The sequence below is a fragment of the Candoia aspera genome, chromosome 2 (assembly GCF_035149785.1).
Source record: "Candoia aspera isolate rCanAsp1 chromosome 2, rCanAsp1.hap2, whole genome shotgun sequence".
NCBI classification, from domain to species: Eukaryota; Metazoa; Chordata; class Lepidosauria; order Squamata; family Boidae; genus Candoia; species Candoia aspera.
The window spans coordinates 167,523,338-167,550,648 of record NC_086154.1 but is presented as its reverse complement, the minus strand read 5'-3'; the positions used below and the strand labels follow the sequence as shown (position 1 = coordinate 167,550,648).

Sequence of the window (27,311 nt, the reverse complement as noted above, 5' to 3'; positions counted from 1 at the left end):
AACTAGTCCAGCTCAGCCGCTGATGTATTTAGGAGATCCCAGGCGGTCAAGCTCCCCTTAGGCTGTCTCAAATTTGGGTTTTTTTCTGAACAATTTTATTGAAGTTTATTATTATACAGATAAAACTAATACAATCTACATAGTATAGAAATATATTAATTTTTTTTTAAAAAATTAAAAAGTGCAGAGAAAGAAACAATAGGAAGGAAAAAAGAGAAAAAGAAACCTCCTCCTTCATCCCCAGCAAGTATAATTGACTTTAACCACTTATAACTGTCTCTTAAAGTAAAAATGAATACCTCTTCATCCCATACCTCACCCCATTCTCTATAAATCCATCTCTAAAACCTCAACTCTCCATATTAATCAGCAATAGTTATCAGAAATAATAACATAAGTATTGCAAACTGTATCTATTAAACCCAACTTGAATCCTTCCTTTTATATTTATATCTCCATTTCTATTTAAGCATATCCTCCCATTTCCTCTCTTCAAATAAACATTTTAAGACATCGTCATCCAGTCCCAGTCAAAGAACCATTGAACATTACCAGAAATAGCAACCCATTATTTTAAACTTGATCAAATAAACCAATTTTGTATTCTTTCCTCTTTCTCCCAATGATCTTTAGATTCCTCAAAGAAAGTTCTAACATCTGCTTTCTCATACTCTTTGTATCTTCGCTCAAAATTCTTGGTGTCTTTGTCAAGCCCCTTTTGTAATTCCAGTGTGGCAACTTCAGCAAAACCCTTTTGTAAATCCAATGCAAAAAAAATTTATCCACATCACTCTTCTGGTTTATTATTTGTATGTCTTTTTACATTATTAAATCATCATCCAGTTTCATTTGTAAATCCATTATTTCCTTCTCTTTCTTGTAAGCTATCATTTTTTAATCCACCTGCAAGTCAATTTCAATTTTATTCAATGGGGCTTGTTCCTCTTCAGTAACTCCTTCTAATTCTTCTGTAAAGGTAAATAACTTTAAAACTTCCTGTGCCCATTCATCAAAAATCTTTTAAACGAAATTAGACCTCTCATGCCCCCTAGTGTCCAACCTTCAAAGTTGTTTTATCAGTTATTTTGAAGTATAACCATAGACGTTTTCCCCTCAGAAAGGATCCTTTCAGTTAACTTCAAACTCTTAAATCAAGTCATCTGAGCCCTTAATCTGTTTAAAACTTTCTAAAGCCATTAACTACCCTTTTGCTGTATATTCCCCCCGCCCCAATTTTTTTTGTTACGAATCCTTAAACTTGTAGTTAAACTTCTTTTTTTTTTTAAGAATTGAAGAAAACTTACCTGGTGATTTCAATAAAACTTGCTACTCTAAAGGTTCTCAATCTTTAAAAAACAGCAAAAAAGAAAAATTAAATCCAAAGTGATTAAGAGATGAGCTTCAGTCGAGCTTGAGAGTCCGTATAGGCGACATTAGCGGCTATAAGCACGATGAAATCCTGTGACTCCTAGCTGATTGCAAGCCAACCTCAAAAAGAGTCCCCTTTTCGGGGGAGATGGGCGGTGATGAAAATTTGAAATATAAATATAAATAAATAAATAAAAACGCAGTTCCTGACATCTGCTTACAAGAGAACAGTTTTCTGGAGTACATATGGGTAATCTTGTGATCTCTCCTTACTCCAGAGAGATTTCAGCAGCCCGAATCCTGCATTCAAGCACAGTTTTCAGTGGCAATCTGTCCTGCTATTCTAAAGAGGCGTCAGTTTGCCATGGTGGCTCACCGGAAGCTCAGGCTGTCTCAAATTTGGCTGAAGCTTCCACAGCATGGTTGGAAGATAACTTTAACTGTAAGTCAGGAGTGTGGAAAGGCTTCATGCTTGTATTCTCTTTCTGCCTTGCAGATGTCATGGAATCCTCAGTATCAGACTTCAAAATTCCGCCACGTTTATGGCAAGGCCGCCAGTAAGGAGAACTGCTACGACAACGTGCCCATCACCCACAGTGTCTATGACAACCAGTTCTGTGCTGTCAATCCTCATTTCATTGCTGTGGTGACAGAATGTACAGGTGGAGGAGCTTTTCTTGTCATACCAATCAGTCAAGTAGGTACCACCAAAGCTTGTCAATTATAACTGGCTTATCAATGTGGGTGTGAAAGTGTATGGGGTGGATAAGGACACGTGAGGCCAAATGTTTCTAAAGCCCAAATTAGCAACTCGTTTTCAATGAGGGCTTTGCTTTGTCCTGAGTGATGACTTGAAAAGCTAGCAGTGTTGTCTCCAATGACTCCATAAGTTGATAGGAAAGCTGTGGGTTCATTTACCCCTTTGCTTCCCCCACACAAGCTCCTCATGCTTTGAATTGTTCCTCTATCTGCAACTCATAAACTCCAGTAGAGCCTCCAGTTTTGTCTACTTTGGTGAGAGGTGCCTCAGGAGCCCTGGTGACATTTCAGCCTGGATGTAAAACCTACATCATCTGGAAAATCTATGACTGTGGAGTGGATGAGGTGCTGTTGCTATTGTGTGTTATTTATGATGTCAACCCTATTTTATTAATATCCTGGATTGCCTGAAGTGCTGTACCATTATATTGCAATTGTGTTGTGGCCAATGCAAGTTGATCTCCATTTACCTGAACACATGGAGGCCAGTAGAGAGAGGACTGCATGGTCCCATACTTGGTCCAGTTTGAAAGAAAGGATAGTTAGGAAGGAAAAGCAACTCATCCCAGGAGTGAAAAATCATTCAGGGCTCACCCTCATGGTCCTCTAATGTTAGCATGGATTGTTAATCCCTGCTACTGTTTTTAATTCACATGTCTTCATGACACTGTGGTCTCATTCCCAGCATACAGCAGAGGCACCTTAAAGTTGTCTTTTAGCAGTTCCAATTTTCAAGTAGTATCTTTTTCTAATTTCCCAACAAAATCATTGCTTGGACATTACCCAGGACACTTCATTGATAGTGTGCTAGATGAGGCATTCAGGACCTGAGATCCATCCAGCTCCTGTGGCCCCTCCCACTGGTTTCTGGGCACTGCTCTCTAGGGGCCTTTCTGTGTGGAGTGTGTTGGAAGTCCTGGCATATCCAGCATGCCTCATTAGCATATGGATGGTTGCTCTAGGATGCAAACTTTCCGTGCTATTGAGGAACCTGTTCTTTGCCACTCCCACTTCCCCCCTCTCTCTCCTCCTCCTCCTTTCACCGGGAGCTAAGCACACGGCTATGTGCTGCTCCATCTCTGGGCGCCATGCAGTGTGCCTGGAATTCCCCCTTCTTCCACGCAGCTCTTAGCCAGCTGTAGGGCTAAGGGTGAATTAAGTTAGGGAACACAAAAGAAGAACAAAGATTTCATCTTTTCCACCAAACATGGATGTAACTGATCCAAGAATAAAGTCAGTAAGATAATTCTTTTTACGTCTTAACCTACTTTGTCTAAGCGTGTGATTCTTTATGCTTGGAGGGCTGAATGTGTAAGATCAATAACCTGTGTTTCTCTGATGTGGTCGTTAAAGCTACTTAAGATAATATTCTTTTTTCTATGTGCAGTTTCTCAGCTATGTTAAGCTCTGCTCCATTAGGTGGTTTTAGGAGGCCACTAAATGGCTTCAGAGTGCAGGAGAGACTGGCAATCTGGTTTGCATAGAGCTGTCTGTTTGTCTGGCACCTGTCAGATCTTACATGGGTTCCTTATATACATGGGTTTAGTGCTCTTTGAAAGAGCGCTAAAGCTGTGCTTAAAAACAGACTGGTGGAGTCTTGAATGCGGACTAAACCTGTGCTGCACAGACTATTGATTTAAATCAGGAAAGACATGCCAGTTCTGCCAGCTGTGTGTTGCTGATTCTGTTACCAGTGAGCATATTATAGGTTTTTGCTGACAAGGGGTTTTGTGTGCTAATACTTTTTAAATGTTTTATTGCTTTGGGGAGGTGCAGCACCATTTTGCCCACTCTGAGGCTGCTGCTGGGTGCTCCTGTCCATGGCTACTCACTCACTTCTGCGATTCCCTTGCTTCTTTGGTCAAGAATGGAGCTCCCTCAGTATTGAGCACTTCCTCCCCCCTTGCTCCACGCCTGTTAGCCTGACTAGTAACTCACAGGGGTGGAGGAGCAGAATGGGATGAAGCAGGAAGGAGCACCTTTGATGCTGCCTTCACCCTTCCTCCATGCCTGTGACCAGCCAATTGGCTGTTTCTGAGCACAGGTCTGGCATTCTTTTGGAAGAGGTCTAAACCTGGGTACAAATATAACCTGGCTGAGAGGTCACAGGGGAGGTGCTTGGGGTGAAGTGGGAGGGAAGACTCCTGATGTGCTGGGGGAGCTCCTTCCCACTTCTCACTGCCCTCCCCCTCCCCCTCCTCTCCCTCCAGCAGATTAGAGATGGGCAAGAAGGGCAGCACCAAGGGGAAGCTGACTGGAGGTCTTGCTCAGCAATCTACCTCACAGGGTGGTGGTTGTGGGCAACAAAATAGGAGGGGGGAGCAGTATGCACACCACCTTGTATAAAAGGCAACTTTCAAATTGAAGGGAGGGAGGCGAACTGGTGGAAGGCACTTGAACATGGCTGCCTGACTGTGCCCTTATCCCACAGGCTGGATATTAAACCAAGTCTGGTGGGGTGGGGAGGGCTTCCATGCACTGACTGAGCAATGCAGCTCTGCCCCTTTCCTCATACCTGGGGTGTAGCTGTTTGTCAGAAAGGAAGCCTTTTTGTATTAAGCACAAAGCCAGCTGGGTGACCTTGGGCCAGTCCCACTCTCTCAGCCCTAGGAAGCAGGCAAGGGCAAACCTCTTCCGAAATCTTGCCAGAAGGCTGCAGGGACTTGTCCAGGCAGTCGTGAGGAATCAGCACTGATTCAAAGGGACACACACACATGCACTTAATTTGATTCATCCAAACAAAAGGGTAGCTTACAGTAAAACAGCTCTTTGTCTGCCAGTGAAATGAAGTGGGGTGCAGCACGCAGTGGAGTCTTCTTTTTTTCCAAAGGAACACAGTGGGAATTAAGTGGGTTTGACTGCTTCCCGTTCTGTAACCTGTGGCTTTGACTTAAGCCTGTTTTTCTTCTGGTAAAAGAAGAATGGCAGTAGGAAGTACCACGCTGCCAGCCACCACAGAAAGGGTTGAGATGCCAGCCTTTCAGGGAAGGGACCAGCAAAGCCAAGCCAGAGAGTTTATCTTGTCATTTGGCTTTGTGCTGATGGATGCATTGCTTAACTAGGAGTAGCTTAGAGTCTCATGCAAACTGAAGGCCACAGTAAGGGTTTTCCACCCATCCTTGAAGTGATGGCATAAATCATGCTACCCACTGCTGATCCTTGTTCTGCCACAGTAATGGGTTTTGTTCTTATGCACCTGTCATGGATCAAGTTAAGGAAGTTAAAGGTAGGTGGGTGCTTAGAACAGCAACTTTAGCCAGCGATCAAGTTGCCAAGTTAACAGGTTGCAGGTGCCAAGGATACAATGGGGTGGAGTGCCCCAATGTTCCTGGCTTGGCATAAAACCTCCTTTGTGCTACCGCATGTTGGTTGGGCATTTTACGTGTTCTTCTGAAAGATTGCCTGGACCTTTGTTCAAAAATAGCCTGATTGACAAGTGATGGGAATAGAAGGGGAAGGGGGGTAGGTTGATGCAGGAGACCACAATAACAAGCTCTGTTGCTGTCTTTTGTGCCAGGGTACACTGTACTGTCAGCAAGAGCTGGCAGAACCCGCTTCTGGCAAAACCTGGTTGGATTTACTTTCGGTGCAGCAGAGAACGGGCCTGGCTCTAGCACTCTTTCAAAAGAGCACTAAACCCCTGTTTGTAAGGACTCCATATAAAAGACCTGACAAGCACCATGGAACATGCCACCCAGGCAGTTGGCAGGGAAGTGCTCTGTGAAGCCAGGTATCTGGTTTCTGCTGCATCCTAAGGCAAAAGGGCCATGACTGGAGGGGAGGGAGCATGGCTGCAGCAGTCTGAAATACCCAATAAAAGCTGGGCAGTTTCCAGTCCCTGACTGCATTAGCAACCTCATCATTGGTGAAACATGCTAGATTTTGTCCATGGGCAAAATTCTGTTGGGAGAAGGGAGAAGTGTTATTTTAAAACCGGAACAGCTGAGGGCAATTTTAAGCTGCCTCAGGTATGAGCTGAGAATAAGAGAAAGGCAACATCATGAAATAATAGCAAAAAACCCCAAAACAGTCCGTGGGGCATGTTTGTGCTGCATTCAGGGGAATGTGAAGCACCCTGTATGTGTGCTGGGTAAGCAACTCACAAAAGAGGCATAAAGTTTTCATTTAGCCCTAGCTTTCAGCACTGGAAGTTATGATAGACTAATTGGAATTGACTCTACCTACTAGATGGCAGCCTTGCTTTATTTAATTAATTTGTTTTCACAGAGTCCTAGCATTCCGTCCCAGCCTCCACTTGAGGAATGACTGCTTCAATTACTGTTAACTATAAGGAAGCTATCAGTAAGACATGCAAATACTGCTTTTTGCCTCTGCCCTCCACCTCCCTTCCTCTAATCTGTCCTGTTACATCTGTATGACTACATATTGCCCTGGCTCTGCCACAGTTAGATAAAAAGGTCCCATGCTGTGCTCACTCTGGGTTGTGTTTATCCTGAAGCTATTATTCCTTTTTATTTCTTTACTTTGTATATGCCCTACTTTTCTACTTTGGCAAGCATTTAAGGTGGTTAACAAAATATGAAAACAAAACATAAAAAGTTTTAAATGAAGAATACAGTTATTGATTCCAGAGATTATTTTAAGTGTCACTTTAATTAATGATACTGAAGATCATTTTACAATACTAAAATTATCTGACAAAAGCCTGGTGCATCTTTGCAGATTTTCTAAGCATTGCAAGAGTGGGGTCCAGATACATATCCAAAAGAGTACATTTCATAGCTTGGGTGCAAGACAGGAGAAGACCTTCTCCCATGTGCTAGAAAGAGAGGGTTCTGTTTGTAATAGGAGGGGCATCAACCTTAGATCTAGGCCTGGAGTTGTTTAGGATTTTGAAGGTCAGTACCAACACTTAAATTGTTCCAGATAAACAGTTGGTAATCTATGCAGATTTTTCAATCTAGGCATCATATGATCCCTGTACTTTTTTTTTTTAGAATTTTTATTCTGCCTTTATTATTTTTATAAATAACTCAAGGCGGGGAACATACCTCATACTCCTTCCTCCGCCTATTTTCCCCACAACAGCCACCTTGCGAGGTGAGTTGGGCTGAGAGAGAGGAACTGGCCCCAAGTCACCCAGCCAGCTTTCATGCCTGAGGTGGGACTAGAACTCATGGTCTCCTGGTTTCTAGCCTGTTGCCTAAACCACTAGCCCAAACTGGCCCTTAGCATCCTAGCTGCTGTATTTTGCACAATTCTGGAAACTCTTCAAGGTTTTGCAGAGGTGGGGCATGCTGCAATAATCAGGAGGTAACCAAAGTATGGATGGCTGTCACCAAATGAGACCAGTTCACAAAAGGCTGGAGATAGCACACAAGGAGAAGGGTGCAGAGGTGCTTCCAGCCGCAGCCGTGACCTGCAGGTCCAGTGACAGCTTTGGATGAAGCTGCACTCCTGGGCTGTGAACCTACTTTTTCAGGGGGAGTGCAGTCCTGTTCCAAATAGGCTGAATCTCAGGCCGAGTTCAGGCTTCAGCATTGTGTATGTTTATGGATGTATGTACTGTATGTGTTAGGAGGAGAACAGGAGCCAATTGGAGAGAGATCAAAATTCTGTGGAAGTACCATGAGAAGATCTCTTCACCTCCTGAAAGAGCCTTGGTTTACTAAAGACCTGTACAGGCAATAGTTACGCTCATAGATCTCAACATAGATCTCAAGGAATGGTGAGCGACCTCTCCCATCTCCAGGTGTGCTAAAGAAGAGACAGCCTTCATGAATTCATCACAGTTACTTACAACAGATTTCAAATCATGGGAAAGCCTCCATGTGAATGTTTCACATTCATTGGAACCTGAGACAGCAGAGAAATGGTTTAATCTGAAAGAAATTGGTTTTCGCCAGAGTCATATTTCACTGTTCTTTATACTCTGTGTTACATCATACCACAGAGTGACTGAAACCCTTAGAGACATCTTGTGCTGAAAAACCTGTCATTTCAAAATGAAGAAAGAGGAATCTTTTTCAATAGTGTATTTTATGGAGTTTTCCTTCACCAAAACAATCGTTAATTTCAGTGGAAAAGATATAGCCTGCCATACAAGGGCTACTGGCTGAAGAATAAGCAGCTTCAGATCTACTTACTACTTGAATGGGAAACACCAGGGACTTGCAAGACTGTAGGCTAGATTAGGGGTTTGGAACAAACATCTTAGAAGAAGGCAACAGCAGACCCTTGTCGTATCATTATCAGTAAACTGTGAAGTCATGTTCTCTTTGAGTGAGAGTTTAGTTTAACTGGGGCCAAAAAGGCTGTGGAGCATGTCAGTCTGCAGATTTTCCAACCATCTCCCTTCTCTGGTGCTTTCTTTTCTACTCATGGAGTTTAGACTAACAGAGTTTGGAGAAGAACCAGCCTTGGAAAGAGCTTCTGAGGTTGGATCTCCTCTGATGGCAGACTTCTCCCTCCAAAAGCAAGGTGTAGTATCATCTTAATGCACCTTGGATGATGCGATGGTTGGTTCCCCAGACTGATAAAGCTTCGGAAGACTGGTAGGTACGCAGCCAGCTGCAAACTTCTCCTTTATCAGGAGAGGAGTGGCCTTTCCACTAGATCATAGAAAGTCTGCTAAAAGAAATGGAAAGTGTCTGCCTGAATGCAGTAGGAGATAAATTGGCTCTAAATAGAAAATATAGAGAGCCAGTTTGGTGTTGTCATGAGTACTGAAGGCGAACAGGAGGGGGCCCCTATCCAGGGGCAAAAACGCATGCGTAGTTTAGAGTCTTTGAGCTGTCATTCAAAGAGACACAGAACAGACCCACCTTGACTTTGGGGGGTTTATCTGTCTGGGTTTCCCCATCCTTCTTCAGTTTGGTAGGATTTTCTGTCTACTATAGCAATAATAACGCACTAGAGATTTCTTTTCTTTCCTCCCTATTTCAATGGGAGTAAGAGTTTGGTAGGTTTGATGTCCTGACTAAGCAAGAACCACGCCGAGATGAGGAAGAAGTCTCTAGTGCTTTATTATTGCTATAGTAGACAGAAAATCCTGCCAACGGAAGAAGCGTGGGAAAACCCAGACAGATAAACCCCCAAAAGTCAAGGCGGATCTGTTCTGTGTCTCTTTGAATGACAGCTCAAAGTCTCTAAACTATGCATGCGTTTTTGCCCCTGGATAGGGGCCCCCTCCTGTTCACCATCAGTACTCATGACAGGTGTAGTGGTCAAGGCACCAGGCTAGAAACCAGGAGACTGGGAGTTCTAGTCCCACCTTAGGCACAAAGCCAGCTGGGTGACCTTGGGCCAGTCCCTCTCTCTCAGCCCTGGGAAGGAGGCAAGGGCAAACTGCTTCCAAAACCTTGCCAGGAAAACTGCAGGGATTTGTCCAGGCAGTCTCCGAGAATTGGACACAATTGAACGGATAAAAAAAAAAAAGGCAATAGATGCTGGAATGCTTGTGTCCGATCCCTTTCATTTGAATTAATCTTGCCAAAGAAAACCCTGTGAGAATCTTGTTTGGAAAGAATTACTTTTGGTTGGAAGCAGCTGCCAAAAAGCCTGATAAATGCTCTCCTGGAGGTCTTACAGTTGTGGCATAGATGTTCACATTAAGGGATTGGACAAAAAGAAAAGATAAAACAACTGTTAAGACAGGATGGCATTATTTTATTTGTATTGGGTGATATAATACTTCTTTTTTTACAATACATTTTAAAAACAATTTTAATCAACATTTCTATGAAAATATATTTTAAACATCTTTATTTCTAGAATAATTAGTGCTCCTGCTGAAGCTCTGGTATAAAAATGTTAATTTTTTTTAATCAACATAGATATATTTTCAACTTGTCCAAAAAGTATACAGTCCGTATGTATACACAAAGCATTTGGAATTTATCTGTGATTTATGTGAATACTCGGTTAACAATGGTAATTGGGACTGGGAACTTCGTCACTAAGCGCAATGTCACATGACCACGCTGACTTACAGTGGCAGTTGCAGCAGTTCCAGTTGCGGTCATTAGGCAAATCCTGCATGGTCATTAGGCGTGACATCATGTGATCACCATTTGTGACCTCCTGCCAGCTTCCCCATTTTGCATGTCAGAAGCTGGCAGTGAAGGTCACAAATGGCAATCATGTGACCACAGGACGCTGCCATGTTGTAATTGCGAGCCAGTTGCCAAGCGCCTGAATCACGATTACGTGACTGCGGGGATGCTGCAATGGCCACAACTTCAAGGACTGGCTGTAAGTCTCCTTGTTCAGCACCATTGTAACTTCGAATGGTCGCTGAACGAATGGCTGTTAACTGAAGACTACCTGTATAAGCACATGTATGATTGGTAATGTTAAGATGAATTATGTGTTACAAAATAAAGCATTTGATATTTAAATAAAGGGGGAACAAATTAAAAATCAGCCTGCTTTTGACCCAAGCAACTGAGACAAGAAGCACACATGCTGTGGAAAGTTCAGCTTTATTGTATTATTATTATTATTATTATTATTATTATTAATAAGCCTTTTCAGAGAACTTGTCACTGTGGAATTAAACTTTTCCATTTGTTTTAGACAGGAAAACTTGACTCGCATTACCCTCGCGTCTGTGGGCATAGAGGAAATGTATTAGACATCAAATGGAACCCTTTCGATGACTTTGTAATAGCATCATGTTCTGAAGATGCCACTGTAAGTTGGAGCTGTGAACCTCTGCCTGGTTCCGGCAGAACACTGCCTGATTTCTTAATGGTGTGAAGAGAATCAGGAGTACAGCATCACAATTCTCCTTTTCCTTTTGTAATGACAGTTAGTTATGTCTTTACATCTGGATAGCACAGTCTACATCGTGCACATGGTTTTTTAACCATGGTTGTAAACTATGGAGCTAACCAGATCAAATGAAATCTGTGTAGGTAGAACAAATTATCACTTAGCAGCATCCATGGACTCTAAAAGTTTGGGCAGATAGCAAATTGAGTATTGTGACATTGCAGTGAAAGCTCTGCCCCTGAATATGTGTGAGTGAAGTCATGATGCATGTGTTGCAGATGCTGGGAAAGCCTTTAGCCCAGGAGAGGTCAAAAAAGTCACACACCAAGCATTTCTATAAAAATAATTTATTTACAGAAAGCAAAAACAAAAGCAAAACATTTAAAGTACTTAGCTCCGTTTGGAGCAAGCCTTGCTGAGCTACATTTCCAGCAGAGAGAAAAAAAGGAAGAAGTGAGAAGACAAGTCCGGGCAGGTCCTCCCCCCAGGCTATTTTGCATGAAGCACGTGAGAGGAGACAATCAAATGCAACCCCTTCACCTGGCCAAAATGATTTGTTACAATAGCAGTCTTAATCTATTAGTAGGAAAACCTCAACACTCCCCTTTTTACACTACAGATTAAGATGCATAACCAATCTTCTCTGACACCTTTATATGTCTTTCCATTCACATTACCATTATCTCCCCTTTGGTTTAACAGAAAGTTACCATTTTTCTTCCTGTGTTTTTTTTTTTCAAACCTAGGTAATTGGTCACAACTCCAAGGCTTTTTAATATGAAATGGCTTTTTATGCAGGCTTCAAAATCAAGCCTTTGTTTTTCTGTTGATGTGAATAGCAGCAAATCATCAACATAAATGCACAGATACATACAGCCTTGTTTGTCCTTCTTCATATATACACAGGGATCTGCTTTTCCTTTTTTTTTCAAAACCAAAATTCTGCAGTTTTTCATCTACTTTTTGGTTCCAGGATCTAGCAGTTTGTTTTAACCCATAGATTGACTTCTGCAGTTCACAGACTAGATTCTCCCCTTTTTCATAGCCAGGGGGTTGCTGCATGTATAATCTGTGGTCTAAATCACCATAGAGAAATGCAGTTTGAATGTCATAGTGGTTAACTGACATTCCCTTGAGTGCAGCAACTTTTAACAGTAATCTAATTGATTCACCTTTAGTAACTGGTGCAAAAGTCTTGTCAAAGTCTAAATCTTTCCTTTGAGTGAACCCTTTTGCAACCAACCTTGCTTTATATTTTTGGATTTTGCCATCAGCATCCCTTTTCAGTTTGAAAACCCACCTACAACCCAGACAGCGTTCATTGGGAGGTAGATTTACCAGTTTCCATGTTTTATTTTCTTTCAAGGATGCTAATTCCTGTTGCATGGCAGAATGCCAATTTTGTGCAATCTCAGGTGGTAAAGCATTCACTTGTTCTAAAGACTCAGGTTCTGTGAATATGTGAAAAGCCTTTACTGTTTCAGCCTGAAAACGTGATGGAGGAACGCCTTTATTACTCCTCTGAGATCTGCGAGGTAATACAGGGCTTAAATTTTGACTCCTATCACTTTCCTGAGAAGCATCTATCTCATCAGACAGATCTTCAGTTTGCTTTTCTGGTTTAATGTCCTCATCAGGCAAAAGATCACCATCAGCAAGTCCTTGCTGTTCTCTTGTGGTGGTCAGTTCAACTGGAGAGCTAGAATTTAATCTCCCCCAGTTTTGTTCAGCAAAAGAAGCGCTTTTGCTAATTATTAATTTCTCTCCCATTATGAACCTGTAGCTCCTCTGGCTTTGTTCATAGCCAACAAAGATGGCTTTCTTTGTTGTGGGGCCTCCTTTCCTTCTCTGCTGTTTTGGAATGTGAACCCATGCAGTGCTACCAAACACTCTAAGATGGCTTACCTTTGGTTTCACACCATAAAACAAATGGAATGGAGTGTCCTGAATCATAGAGTTATACAACCTGTTCTGAACATAACAAGCAGTCGATAAAGCTTCTCCCCAGAACTTAAAACATAATCGTGAATCTTTTAACATGCATTCCATCGCATTTTGCAAGGTTCTGCCCTTTCTTTCAGCAACACCATTTTGCTGAGGGGTGTACGGGTTAGAAAGAATTTGTTCTATCCCTTTTTCCACTAGGAACCTTCTGAATTTGTGAGAAAGGTATTCTCCTCCTCTATCACATTGGAGTGCAGATACAGGCCTAGGGAATTTTCCATTTGCCCATGTCACAAAACTTTTAAATTTCTCAAATGCCTCATCTTTATGTTTTAAGATGTAGATAAATGTGTATCTTGAGAAATCATCAATGATGGTCATTGCATACCTTGCTTGTCCAAGACTTGGAGCAAAAGGACCAATAATATCAGAGTGTACAATTTCCAAAGGTCTAGTTGTAACTCTGTCACTGTGCTTACTCACAGGAGCTTTTAGTGTTTTGCATTCTTTGCAAACTACACAGTCTAAGTACTTATTACAGGGTTTTATCTTTAGGTCAGCACACAGCTGTGGCATTTGTGCTATATACTTGTAATTAGCATGACCAAGTCTCCTGTGCATCAGGTGTACACATTGGTCATGATATGGTGTGTTGCCAACTGCAGCCTTGCAGCTTGGCTTCCTTGCATTTTGCACAATGTACAAGGAGTCTTTTAACATACCAGTAGCACACAATTTCCCATTTTTACGTATCTCACAACCATTTTTCTTAAATGTTATGATATACCCTGTTGCAGCCAATTGTGCCACAGATAAAAGGTTTGATTGTAAATTTGGCACATACAACACACCTTTTACAGTTTCTCCTAAGCAGGATAAATACAAGTCACCTTGTCCCATAATTTTGGTCACAGACCCATCAGCCAAAGATACACTTTGTCTTTCAGTTTTAGACAGTGACACAAAAGAGCTTTTACAATTACATAAATGACAACTGGCCCCAGAATCTAACACCCATACATCAGAATTACCCTTCTCAGCAACCTGTGCAATTTGGGTTGTCTGAAGAGCCTTCTTCTGTGTTGCCCTTGTGTTCTTCTGCTCTGTCTTTCTACTCTTGGGTCTCATGGCACAGTCTCTTTGCAAATGTCCAGCTGAACCACAAGTGAAGCATCGCTGGCTTGCTAGCGCTGTGGCCTCAGGTTCCTTTCCCTTCTTTTCCCTCATTTTCTGGTCTTGCAGCTTTCCAGAAGAGATGGGGGGGGATCTTTCCTCTCTCTTCTCCCATTCAGCGAGTAAGCGCTGTGTAATATACGATGGAGTGAGGTCTGTTTCAGGCATAGCCTCCAGGGTACAAATCAGCGTGTCCCACGTTTCATTTAGTGAGGACAGGAGGATATAGGATTTTGTGAGAGGTGTAAATTCCATTCCTCTCTCCTGCAACTCAACAAACAGCTGCTGAATATAATGCAGGTGCTCAGGAAAGCTTTCTCCTTCTGCAAGGTAGGCTCTGTACAGCTTTTTCGTCAGAGTAACTTTACTCCCTGCTGTTGCCTTTACATATAAGTCTCTCAAAGCGTCCCAAAGTTGCTTTGCAGACTGCATGCCTCGCACGTGGACTAGCTGATTGTCCTCAACTCCCAAGATAATGGTGGCTCTAGCCCGCTCATCCTGTCTCAGCCATTCAGCACTGGGATTTTGGGGGATTTGCTCACCAATTGGCAGCCAAAGATTCTCTCTGCGAAGATACATCTCCATCTTCAGGGCCCAATTCAAATAGTTGGTCTCTGATAGGCGCTCCAGAGGCATCGCTGAGGGCTGGGAGGTAGCCATGGCTTCTTCCTTCTTTTGCAAGTCACCTCAGCTAGCTTCTAAGTCCTGCAGACCGGCAGTTGCTGGAAAATCTCCAGGTGGCTCCAAAGAAAATCTTCACAGGTCTTTGCTACCTGCCTTTAAATTGTGCATGAGGTGTGGAGCTGACCTCTCTTTTCTCTCTGGGTTTTACTGCGTTGTTTACTGGGCACATAACCTGTTGCAGATGCTGGGAAAGCCTTTAGCCCAGGAGAGGTCAAAAAAGTCACACACCAAGCATTTCTATAAAAATAATTTATTTACAGAAAGCAAAAACAAAAGCAAAACATTTAAAGTACTTAGCTCCGTTTGGAGCAAGCCTTGCTGAGCTACATTTCCAGCAGAGAGAAAAAAAGGAAGAAGTGAGAAGACAAGTCCGGGCAGGTCCTCCCCCCAGGCTATTTTGCATGAAGCACGTGAGAGGAGACAATCAAATGCAACCCCTTCACCTGGCCAAAATGATTTGTTACAATAGCAGTCTTAATCTATTAGTAGGAAAACCTCAACAGCATGTTCAAAAGGGGCAAAACTTAGATTGTAACTCGTGCTTCATCATTTGCCCCCCCATGCCCCCTGCAGACACCCATGTTATCACTTTTAACTATGGAAATGAAATGATGCAGAATCCATGTGCCAGAGGGACATTTTAATACTCCCAATAGTTAGAAGACTGAACAATGTCACACCTGCCCTGTTCTAACATTGTCAGTTTTCTAAGAGCTTCCAAAAGATAGCTGCTAAATTCCCCAAGTAATATTATAGTACTGGATTTACAGTAGAAGTTTGAAAGTCAGGTTCATAGGACATTAGGTGCCCTTGAGCAAGATTGATGTCTTTCCCCACTCTATCTCTTCAGGTTGTTGAGAGGCTAAATGCCATTCTTTGGAGAAAAGATGGGAAGTAAAAGAAAGAGAAAGAAAGAAAGAAAGAAAGAAAGAAAGAAAGAAAGAAAGAAGGAAAGGAAGGAAGGAAGGAAGGAAGGAAGGAAGGAAGGAAGGAAAAAATGCAAGTGAAGAGAACATTTCCTTTGGACAGAAAATATGTTTGATACATGGTCTCTCTTCCATCCTGTACCAGAAATGCAGGGACTGAGACTAAACAAATTCCCTACTTCCATTTTGATGGATGCCAAGGCTGGCTTCTGCTGTGCAGAGGAATCTTTCTCCTTTTCTTGTTGGTAGTCTTGTGTGTGATGTGGACATGAAGTAACAGTCAAAGGACCCAAGACAGGATGAAGGTGGGGAGGCACAAGAGGTGTCTCCTTTCCCCTTCCCTTCCTTGCCAATCATCTCTCCATTCCTGCAGGCTCAGCAATTGATTAATATTGTTCTTTCATGCTATTGCTCTTGAATGCTGCTGCACTGAGTGACAAATATATGGGCTAATGGAGCCTTCTTGGATTGTGCTGCACCTTCTGTCTCTTAGGTTAAGGTCTGGAATATCCCCCAGCACTTGCTAACGAAAAGCATCACGGATGCCCAGAAGGAGCTTCTTGGCCACTCCAGAAGGGTGGGGCTTATCGAATGGCACCCAACTGCAAGTAACATCCTCTTCAGCACTGGTTACGATTACAAAGTGAGCTAAGATCTTATCAACATTCATTTCAACCCTGAAATACTGTTAGACTGCTTCATGAGGATCTTGTGTAGGAAGCTTAAAGTCCAGGAGAGGGAGGAGAAGGAGCATCTATGCCACAGTGGGAGAATTCCATTCCATTTATTTATTTCAATCTCCAATGAGGGTGAAGTGTAAAGTGGCCAGACAGAATTAATCCAGTCATGTTGTACTTGTAATACTAAGTGTTTTTAGAGTCAGACAGCACCAACATTGAATTAAATAAATAATAAATTGTTTACCTGACAACACCCATAAACTATAAACTGCAAGTAAGGAAAAAAGTCATTCTCTTAGTCATTTCCTTCCTTTGAAATCACAGCACTTGTGATATATCATAGAAATGGACATTGTCTATCTGCTGGCCTATGACCATAATAAAGATTTGATTGATTTGATTTGGACATACTACAGAATTCCACTTTGGCTCCAATTATTTCAAGCACCCCCTTCCTCCTGCCATTCCCTCATCCCTCTCCTCTCAGCTTTGGTGCCAGATCTTAGGCTTCTTCTGTAGATGCATAGAGGGATTTGGGCCTGCATGGAGTGAGATGGTATTTGTTGGTGCATCACGTTTGGGGCATAGTTGCTGTATGGTTCTTTTATGGTCTGCCTGTTTGGTGGGTGGAAAGCTCGGAAGACATTCTCAGATGCCTGCCCTTTTGCCACAGATCATGATCTGGAACCTTGATACCAAAGAATGTACAATTCAGACGCCGATAAAGACAATTGGTTTCCATACAGATGTCATCCTCTCCATGTCATTCAACACAGATGGCAGCCTCTTAGCCACAGTCTGCAGGGACAGGAAAATAAGGATCATTGACCCGCGAGCAGGAACTGTCTTTCAGGTAAGTTGGTTGGGGAGAATGATTGGCACGGACTGTAACGCTGGTTCTTACTGTCCTGTGAAAGGAGGCTGCTGCTTGTACGGTACCTACTGGATAGTTTTAGGCAAAAGGCGAGATGCCTCTTTCTCCAAAGCAGTGTTGTTAGAGGCAGGCTATTTGGTTGCAAGGACTGGCTCTGAACCGACACCAGATTTACAGTATTTGGAGGGATACAGTCAGACAGACCCAAATGTGCAGCCTTGGCATGTTCTAGAGATGGGAAAGACTTCTAAAGTCACTTCCTACGAATCCAGAGTTTGAACTGAAATTCTTCCCTTGACCTATTTCAAACTATATTAAAGAAAAAATGGATGGAGTTCTCTAGCCTCAACTTCATCTCAAAAGACCTTTGCAGGTGATCCATTTGTATCTCTGGCAAGAACTTTCTTCCCTCATCAATCTACGTGGCTGTGGGGGAAAGGAAGGGGCGGAAAGAGAAAATGAATGGGGATGTGATAGAAAGACATTTACATTTAATACTCTGAGGCACTTATATAATAGAATATCTAAGTATATTAAATAAATATAATTCTATTGAAATAACATATTGTACTAAAATTGAGAAGACAGAGCAAGAGATGGTCTATAAGGCTAGATTTAATAATATGTTAAAGGATTGAGCTAGTTTTGTGTTAACATTTTATGGATATACTTAGTTTCTACAAATGTTACTCATTTATTCATTATCCTATATTTTTTTCTGATTTTATTAGTACTCCTATATTTTTGGTTTACTTTATCACATCTTCCAGTTGTAATACTTATCAATAAATACAATAATGATAATAATAATAATAAAAAGGAAGACATAGAGAGGGATGTTCCCTCCATCCCCGGTTTTAGCGTTGCTCACAGTTAGTGTCTGGTCCCTGCAGATTATCCTGGAGGACTGAGTGGACAATCATTTTCAGACTGAAGATTGCATGGTCCTTGTTACGTGTCCTGATGGTCCAAATAAGAGAACTGGATATGGGGAAAAGTGGATGAATCAGCATGCATAGTACTGCAAGTACTGCATGGATATTCTAAAATTTATCTTGGAGTGTCTTGGGCCCCCAAATATACTGGTTTCCCTGGATCTCTGAGGCTGTTTACTTCCATGTGCCCATTCACACATACATACCCCATTTCAAATGTCTTGGGTTTTTGTACAGGGTACCATTTTCAGTATGCTGCTTTCCTCTCCAGTCTGCTCCTAGAATATCCACAAAGGACTGTACTAAAAGGACTGTAGAAACTGTATCTATAACACGTTAATATAAGACTAGCTCAGTCCTTTAACATATTATTAAAGCTAGCCATATAGACCATCTATTACTCCGTCTTCTCGATTTTAGTACTTGGGTGACTATGGAGAGGTTTCAGAAGACTGAAGAATTAACAAGGGTAGGGAAACTTCCCTGAAAGGAGAGAGGTGTGGGGTACTTGATTTCCTGTAAGTAACATGCTATGCCGTCTTACAGGAAGCAAGCAGCAAGTCTCACCGAGCGAATAAAGTTGTGTTTCTAGGAAACCTGAAAAAGCTGCTCACCACAGGGACATCCAGGTGGAATAATAGGCAGATTGCCCTCTGGGATCAGGTGAGCTTCATGGCCAACCGGTGTCAGATCACTGCCCTGACGAAGAGAGTAAGGAAGATGACCTTGATAGAGATAGGCAAGCTCCATTGCCAAGGCAGCAAGGGGTAAAACAAGGTTTAAGTCACAACGTCCAGAGAACGTTTGGAAGCGGCTCGGGCGGCCCACCTCCCTTACTCACTGAACAATAAGGGGAGGAGGTACAACACAATCAGACTTGCAAGGTCCTCAATCAAAGTAGTTTTAGCCTTCCTGTGGAATTGATTTCTTGGTCTGGTCTGCCTAGAGGGGTTGACAGCCAAGGTCAGTTTAGTTCATTCTTTTAGCTGTTCAGATGTGATGCTAGAAAGATTTTGGGAGTATAAAGAGGATTTGCTTATATCAACCTCATCTGTTCTCTGAACTGGTGTACTCCGAGACCAGCTTGCTACCTCCTTGAGGTGTATTTCTCATGGAGGCTTCTCTCAGACAGGCGGTTTTTCTATCAGAGGGAGCTTGTGCTTATGAAGCAGCATTCAACCATGCAATGGAATCCCAGTGTCCAAAGTAGTTCAGGCTAGGAAAAGCTTGACCATTTAATTGGGCTGATTGCCTAAACTGGTCCTTAGTTCTTGGGTTTGCTTTACCCTGGTCAGAATTCGGGTTAGACTTAGGAATGTTGTTGCTGTTCAAGTTAAGAGAGAGAGCTCAACAGATCTGTTTTGACAGTGATCTATATCTCTTAGTTTACTTGCTGGAGAGATCTGGAACAGCTGCATTCTGAATCTTTTAGTTTAATCCATGTACATATTAACTGCTTTCTCCTCTTATATGACAGCCTCTCGGACAGCTGGTTCCATTGCTAGCCCGTTTTTACACCCAGGTCTTCTGGGTCTTAATGGGACCATGTTAGATAAACATTAGATATTCCCATATAGCTGTCTAGAGGAGGTGAAAACTTACTGTTCTTCTCATAAAGAATGCCCTGGTAAATTTCCAACGAAACCTGTGTCAATCCAAGAGTATGGTTTGCACTTAATTGACTTCTGCGGTCTGAGTCTGCTTGAATTTGAAAATTCTTACTGCAAAATGCATATTGAACAGAACACGGTTGGAAATTGTAAGTGAAACCTGGAACATTTCCAAAATAGTGGATTGCTCTGGGATTGCCTTTCAGATGTTCAATTCAAATGCACTTATTCTTTCCTAGAGTCAGCAGTCAGCTCTTGCGGGGGATGGTGGGGGGAATCGCAGAGTTCTACAGATTTCAAGCAGAAGCTGGAAATGCATAGCACTGATTAGCTCAGCCCTATAACATCACCAGGATTAACTACTTCATAGAGTAATTCAGTCCCTTAAAGTATAGCGACATGAAGAGATGTGAAGGTTCTGTTTGACATATGATAATAAGGTAGGATGTCCACCACTCATGGGCATAGGCACGTCATTTAAAGTGCCAGGAGGGAGCGAAGCTGCAGGATGGCTTGAGATTTCACCTGTAAGCACGCCTGGCATATTTATGTCCTAATATTGCAGTTCTCTTTGTACTGCTTGAAATGATACTGGTGCCCCAGGTATTTTTTTCCAAGTCTAAGTAGGCCGAGTTCTCTCACCTGCAGCCTAAAGTCTGCTTTGCACCCTTTCTGCCAAGGAGGACTGATAGGACTAAACCTTCTACCCTCCCATCTTACCCTCTCCGAACAGGACTTCAGTGCAGGAAACCTGCGGCACCATCTCTTGAACCTGTGTGTGAAAGGTGTCTTAGTTAGTTTGCTTGGAGTTCCCACCTGCAGCCTAAAGTCTTTCAGCACAGATTCAAATGTATCACTGCAGTCAGAACAAGGTCTATTCGATTTTATTTCTGGGGTATGTTCGTTATTTGTGTCCTGTTATTTTCTTGATACAGTGGAAGTTTTTGTTTCCCTTATCTATATATGCAGGATGATCTTTCTGTACCTTTACTTGAGGAGGATGTGGATGGGTCATCAGGCCTCTTGTTTCCTTTCTATGATACTGACACACATATGTTGTATGTGTTAAGCAGGGTGAGTTATTATCCATAGACAAAGTTGAAATAATTGGCTGTGGCTATATTCTGTGTAGTTGCAAGGCAATACAATTAGTGCTGTGATCAATAATTTCTGCAGAGCCTGCCAGCTTCTAGTTCCCTTCCAATAAGAATTCTTGTTGACTAGGTTCTCATGGCCAAGAACAGGTGAGGCTACTCAGATGTTGTGCTGCATCTGCATTGTATTGCAATTTTTCTGACCCCCCCCTTTTTTTTTTACTGGCAGAATTTAGGATGCAGATGTGTTTTGCTCCAAGATACATTAGAAACTTGTAATGGTGCCAGTCTCTGAGACTGCCCCCACTATGCCCCTCAAGAAAAGTTGAAGATAATTATATTCGTTACATAATTTTTGCTCATCTAGAATGTGGTCTCGGCATATGCCCTATGGCTTCACCTGGCTATACTTACTACTTACCATCCTTTAATTTTATTTATTTATTTATTTATTACTCAAATTTAATTATTTAACTAATAGCAAAGAGAACCCTTCTTTATAATCTAGAGCAGCATTTCCGTAACCTGGTTATCTTCAGTATGTTTCTTGTCATTTCCAGCCTGCAATGGCCTTGTTAATTAGGAGCTGTAGTCCTAACTCCTGCAGAGAGCTGTTCTAGAGCCTGGATTGTAAACATTAGCAAGTGATTTATACTCTATATAGTAAGGCCCACTGATAAATCAGACATACTGGAAACAGATAGTCTGTCTTTTGACTTTAATTGTGAGTAATTCAACATCAGCTTGGAACAGTGAGTACGGTAACTGACCCTTATTTATGGATTATTTTTCTTTATCATAATATCCCATTGCTCCAAAAGGCTCCTTCAGGAGAAAGATTAATCAGATAGAAATAACTTTTCTTGGGAAGGAGAAAAACTGTTTGACAGGGGGTGGGGGAACAATTCTCTTCCCCCGGCTTGGATGCAGTACTGATCAGATCGTAGACCCTATTCCACCTTGTCCCTCACCACAGCAGCATTAAATTAAAAAAAAAACCGGCACGTGTTACCCATGTCGTGTCTAATTTAGGCCATCTTGGGAGGGAAGGTTCATTTCTGATAACTTATTAAAAGTGTTGTTAAAGCCACTCTTCATTTCAGTTATCAGGGCAGTACAGAAGAGCATGATTAAAAATAAAACTACAGTAAAGGGGAAAAGAACATAACTGTAATCCAACAAAAATCAGCAAACATAATAGAATATGTTGCTCCTGCAGCGAAGACGAAGGAAAGATAGAAGGAAAGAGAAGCTACATGTTATTGGGAACAGCATTGGACTTCCAAGGATAATTTAATCAAGTCCAAGTCTGAGTTTAATCTTGGATTTCCCAGATCCATCCCAGAGTGGCTTCCTTTTGAGAAAAGAGGTCTTATATGAACTCCCCACCAGCTCTGGCTTCTGTGCTGGAAAGAATTAAATACGTCACTTAACGGGGAGAGTTGCTGAGCGTACGTTGAATTTGTATCTCTTACGATTGTCTTTAGGGAGATGGGAACATCAGGTACTATGAGATAAGTTTGGAGAAACCATACCTAAATTACCTGATGGAATATCGCTCTCCGTTGCCCCAGAAAGGAATTGGTAAGTTTGCAGCAGTTTCATCCCTGTCTGTATGCTGGGGAAGCTATAACAGGGTGACTGTAAACAGCTGATGCATTGAGGGAGGGGCAGCTGGTCACAGGCAGATAATAAGCTTCAACCTATTTTCCCTTGCTTTAGTTTTGTCATGGCTGCACAGCACTGGCTCATGACATTCATTTTTACGGCGTCTTTATCACTGAGAATATTGATTAAACCAGCCTTCTCCAACCTGGTGTTCTCCTGATACGTTGAATTACGATTCTAATTATCCCCACCGTAGACGCTGGCTGTGTTGGCAGGAGATGATTGAAGTTGTAGACTAGCACATCTGGAGGAACCAGATTGAGGAAGGTTGGATGAGAACATTTGCCAGAAGGACAAGACCATTTTGACAATTGTCTTTTCACCTGCTTCCAACTATTCTAAGGAGTCTTCATCTACTCTATTTGAAAACACAAGAGGAAGAAAGTCTGTCTTAGAAGATTGATTGTGCAGATCTGCTACTCTGTGGATGTAAGGAGAGTAGATGGGCCCAAGCCTACAGTTACGGAAGTGATTACAATTATGGGCGTATCAACTGTCCACAAGTTCTGCCTTGTTAGACTATGAGACTGGGAGAGGAATGAAATGAAGTGGCAGGAGCTGTTAGGGACAGGGAGATTTTCAAGTTGTTGCCTAGCAATTCTAGACAAGATCAGAGAAGTTCTGATGTTGTCAAAACTAAATTACAGATGGAAGTAATTGGTTCTCTTAAAAAATAAAAATGGCTGGGCCTGGGGTGTAGTTCTGGTCAGGGGAAGGATCACAGCCTTCTCTGGTTCCCTCCTGCACAGCTCTTTTCTATTCTGCAGATAGAAGAGCAGCCGTTGGATTTTCCAAACCCGTATTTTGGCTGAACGTGTGTTCTTGTCCTGACTTTTTTTTTTTTTTTAATCTGCTGTCAGGTGTCATGCCCAAGAGGGGCCTGGATGTCTGTGCCTGTGAGATCTTCCGGTTTTATAAACTGATTCCAGTCAAAAGCCTGATTGAACCTATTTCTATGATTGTGCCCCGCCGGGTGAGTGGATCTCTCTACTTTGGAAAAGCGGCAGGGAGGGGCTTTGTTTTGAGGATAGTTCCCCAGATACAGAAATATGAATATAGGTAGTCCTCACTTAATTGGGACCAGAATTTCAGTTGCTAAGTGAAGCAGTCATTAAGTGAATCCAATCCAATTTTACGACATTTTTTGTGGCAGATGTTAAGTGAATCATTGTGGGCATCAAGTGTGGTTGTTAAGCAAATCACGCAGTTCCTCATTGATTTTGCTTGCCAGAACCTGGCTGGTAAGGTCGAAAAAGGCGATCACGTGACCAAGGGATACTATGATGGTCATAAATGCAAATTGGTTGCCAAGTGCCCAACCCGTGATCACATGACCATGGGAACACTGCAACGGTCATGTGAGAACCAGCTGTAAGTTAGTTTTTTCAGCACCATCATAAGTCCAAAGCATCACTAAATGAATGGTTAAGTGAGGACTACCTGCATGCTCTCATGTTCCTTTGCAGTCTGAATCGTACCAGGAAGACATCTATCCAATGACAGCTGGGGTCCAGCCAGCATTGACAGCACAAGAGTGGCTGAGTGGCACTAATAAAGGTTTGTGATGCTATTACTTGAACAGCCAGAAACAGTCATCAGATGCTCAGTCATCTGCATCCCATCTTGTTAAGGGCAGATCTACAGTAAAGCTGGAGGCGCACAGGTACACATAATGGCAGGACTACAATCTGGATCACTGTGCTAAGAATTCTCATAAGAAAATAAATTGGCAAAACTGAATCACCTTCAAAACTGTGAAGCAACTGTCTACCTTCAGTTTTAAGGCAGTTATCTCAATCTGTGTAAATTATATACAGGATATATCTCAATCTGTAGAAATTATATGATGATATTATTTACAGAAAAGCCATAGGTTCTTGTATTCAGGGTGAAAAGGGTTGGGGGGCAGTGGCCAAATTAATAGTAGGTTATTTTGTGGTAGGCAATTAGTTGCCTCCTCTTCTCTGTCACTATGAAATGTTCTTTAGCCATTAAAGCAATAATGCAGAAGCTGCTTCTCTGTAACTCTATTCTATGGTATCACTTCTAATGGTTTAGCTGTTTGCATTTGAAGGATCCACACAATTTATCCAGCCACAAGAGTGAAATTGTAAATGTCATGGGCCACTAAACATGAGATCCCATACCACTGCAATAATGTATAAGGGTCAACTGTGAGAAGCACTCAAAGTTTTCACTGCTTGTTTTTCACTCCTGAAAATTGTATGCCAATTTCCAGTTAATCTGTGGCATGGTGGGTAGTGTACAGTACTTTGACTCAGGATCCTAGGTCACTCGTCTACGTCCCAAGGTTATTTTGAAGACAAAATGAGTTCCAAACATCTTGGAAGAACTAGGTTCAACTACTTGTGTAATAAGCATGGAATAGAATTCTTCATTCAGATCTTTTGATAATGGCCTCTTCCTTTTTCCTCTTCCTGGATTATTCCCTCACATCTATTACCTTGCTATTGCTATATATAGTAGAAAAGCACCAACACTGGTCAATTTGATTGTGGGTAAGGCTTATTGCTGTATTTTTTCCTATTCTTGCTCTGTACCAAAAACAAGATGATGCAATATTCCTAAATTTGATTAGTTAGTATAGATTCTGGGAATCAGCTTGCCTTGAATTAGAAATTGTAACTCTTTGGTGTAGAGTACATTGTCCTTGCACACAAATTGATCTAAAAGTCCTTGGAATGCAACTTTCTTTTTTCTCGCATTCGTTGGCTTGGTTCTGAGGGTCACTCAGTGCTAGTTGCTGCTGTTCCTATTCGTTTGGGACAAACATATTCTTTTCTATGGCCTACAGGTCCTGTCTTGATGTCCCTGAGACCAGGTTCTATGATCTTCAATTCCTTACCACCATTTCTTGAAAAGGAGATCTCCATGGAAGCAACTAAGCCTATCCAGTGCTGGGACAGAGTGGCTGATACCACAGAAAAGTCAAGCAAAATCCAGGAGAAATGGGGGGCCAGGAAGACTGAGGAAAGACAACAGGAAAACAGACGAATGAAGCTATCTAATGGCCTTGATATGTGCGAATGTCCTCCACCTAAAACAGAAAATGAGGTACAGTGGTGTTACCAAGAAAAAAATAGTGTTAGCAAGTAAATTGGATAAAATGGTTGAAATGAGCTACTTTTTCAGCAAGTACAGGCAAGATAGGAAACAAGGGCATGCCCCACTGGATCTAATAATTACACAGGATTATTTCTTGGAGCACATCTCTTTGTTCAGATCACCAATTCTACATTATTGCTGTGACCTCCCACTTGAAGAGAGATCAGCACGAAACACAATTCTACTCTGTTCTTCTCACTCAGGTTCAGATAACTTATACCAGGTGAGGGATGAATGCCAGAATGGGAAGTGTGATGGCGGGTTTGCTGTGAGAGTAGCAGACGGGTAAACTGAATCCTAAACCCATTGCCAGTCTTTCATATTGGAATACTTGTGCAGGAGTGGATTGGGTATATTTATTACAATTTAATTGATCTGCAGAAGCTAAACATTTTTAAAAAAATAGCATTCTCTTTTGCAGGTACCCCATTTTCTTTTACCTCAATTCATATTTTATACCTAAATTTCCATCATAGTCACTTTCCTTTTCTTGATTCTGTAGTTTCAAATAAACATCAGATGATTTTAATGTATTACTGTACAAATGACATATGAAATCTTTGCTTTCCAGCTGCTACAGATGTTTTATCGACAACAGGAAGAAATTCGGCGACTCCGTGAAGCGCTGATCCAACGGGATGTTCAGATCAAACAGCTAGAGCTTGAGATCAAAAACCGTGTGGATTCTCACCAGTTTTGACAGGATACCATTTGTCAGTCTTTGAATTTCAGAACAGATGTTGCCTGAAATTACTGTATTTTGGAGATGATAGATTAGAAGAAGAACTTCATGTTGATTGGCAACTTATTGCCTACCTTGAGTGCCCATATCCTGCAAGCTGGAAGTTGCTGGCATTTTTTGCGGTGCTCTATTTATTGGACTCATTCTTTGCAGGAAACTCTGTATTTCATAGTAGTCCCATAACAACTCAGTTGGAGGTGTCTCAAGGTGAAGGCAGAACCTGTCTGGGTATGCTGAACATCCTTTCAGTCCCCAGTAGACAACTGAACTTGGAAGTGTGGTTGCTTGGACTCTTTCAGGCTGTTCAGCACTCAACTCTTTCCACATGGAGGTGAACCAAATAGGAGTGGTTCAGGATTCTTTCTTTTTGTTCTGCATTCTTGGATGGATCAGGATGATTTTGCCCTGAGCTAATTTTGTCTCCTGTAACTAAGGGGAGTTTATGTGGGAATTTAAATCATCCCCTTTTCTTAGCTTTGTAAGTCGTCTCCTTCTAAAATTACATTTATGCCTGAGAGATAAGGACCAAAGAAATGGGTATCATTAATTTAAAAAGGAAGTCAGAAGTAGATGCTTCTGAGAAAGCCAAACTTTGGAAATGAATGCTCTTTATTGAGATGGAGAAAATAAGACTAATGCTGCTGAAGTGAAGCATATCAGAACCAGAGCAAAAGGGTTCTGTAGGCCATGTCTTCCATCTTTATCCATAATCTCTGAGGATCACTTCATGCCTTAAATCAACTAGGAGTTTAATTACTAACTCTCTTAAGATGGCATTCTTCCAGTTGCCTGAAGCTAAACTTTCTACTGACCAATTCTTTCCTCCTCTAGAGCCCATAGGCGTACTGCAGTTCTGTGCCCAGAAGCGTCAAGACGCTGACTTTTGCCTAATTCTAATAATCTTCTATCATCCCGTTTATCAGTTCAAAAATCTAATCTTCCACAACTGTAAAATCACAATCCTTTTTTTCAAACTTTCCATTTTCTGGTTT

The 27,311-nt window shown here is 41.9% G+C and overlaps 1 protein-coding gene across 4 annotated transcripts in view; it reads left to right on the top strand.

Annotated features, from left to right (window-relative positions):
* The window catches only part of CORO2A (coronin 2A), a 70,183-nt gene extending 43,523 nt beyond the window's left edge, over nucleotides 1–26,660 (top strand). For 3 of the 4 annotated variants that reach the window (XM_063294796.1, XM_063294797.1, XM_063294798.1), the window contains 11 exons: nucleotides 1,865–2,065; nucleotides 10,666–10,782; nucleotides 16,084–16,233; nucleotides 16,944–17,123; nucleotides 18,626–18,742; nucleotides 20,659–20,763; nucleotides 22,271–22,367; nucleotides 23,312–23,424; nucleotides 23,918–24,008; nucleotides 25,267–25,526; nucleotides 26,149–26,660. In XM_063294796.1, the coding sequence (XP_063150866.1) occupies nucleotides 1,865–2,065; nucleotides 10,666–10,782; nucleotides 16,084–16,233; nucleotides 16,944–17,123; nucleotides 18,626–18,742; nucleotides 20,659–20,763; nucleotides 22,271–22,367; nucleotides 23,312–23,424; nucleotides 23,918–24,008; nucleotides 25,267–25,526; nucleotides 26,149–26,277 (1,560 nt within the window). In that variant the 3' untranslated portion in view covers nucleotides 26,278–26,660. The remainder of the gene's footprint in view (nucleotides 1–1,864; nucleotides 2,066–10,665; nucleotides 10,783–16,083; nucleotides 16,234–16,943; nucleotides 17,124–18,625; nucleotides 18,743–20,658; nucleotides 20,764–22,270; nucleotides 22,368–23,311; nucleotides 23,425–23,917; nucleotides 24,009–25,266; nucleotides 25,527–26,148) is intronic. The other variant, XM_063294799.1, reaches the window with a different exon arrangement.
* Nucleotides 26,661–27,311: the final 651 nt, after the last annotated feature.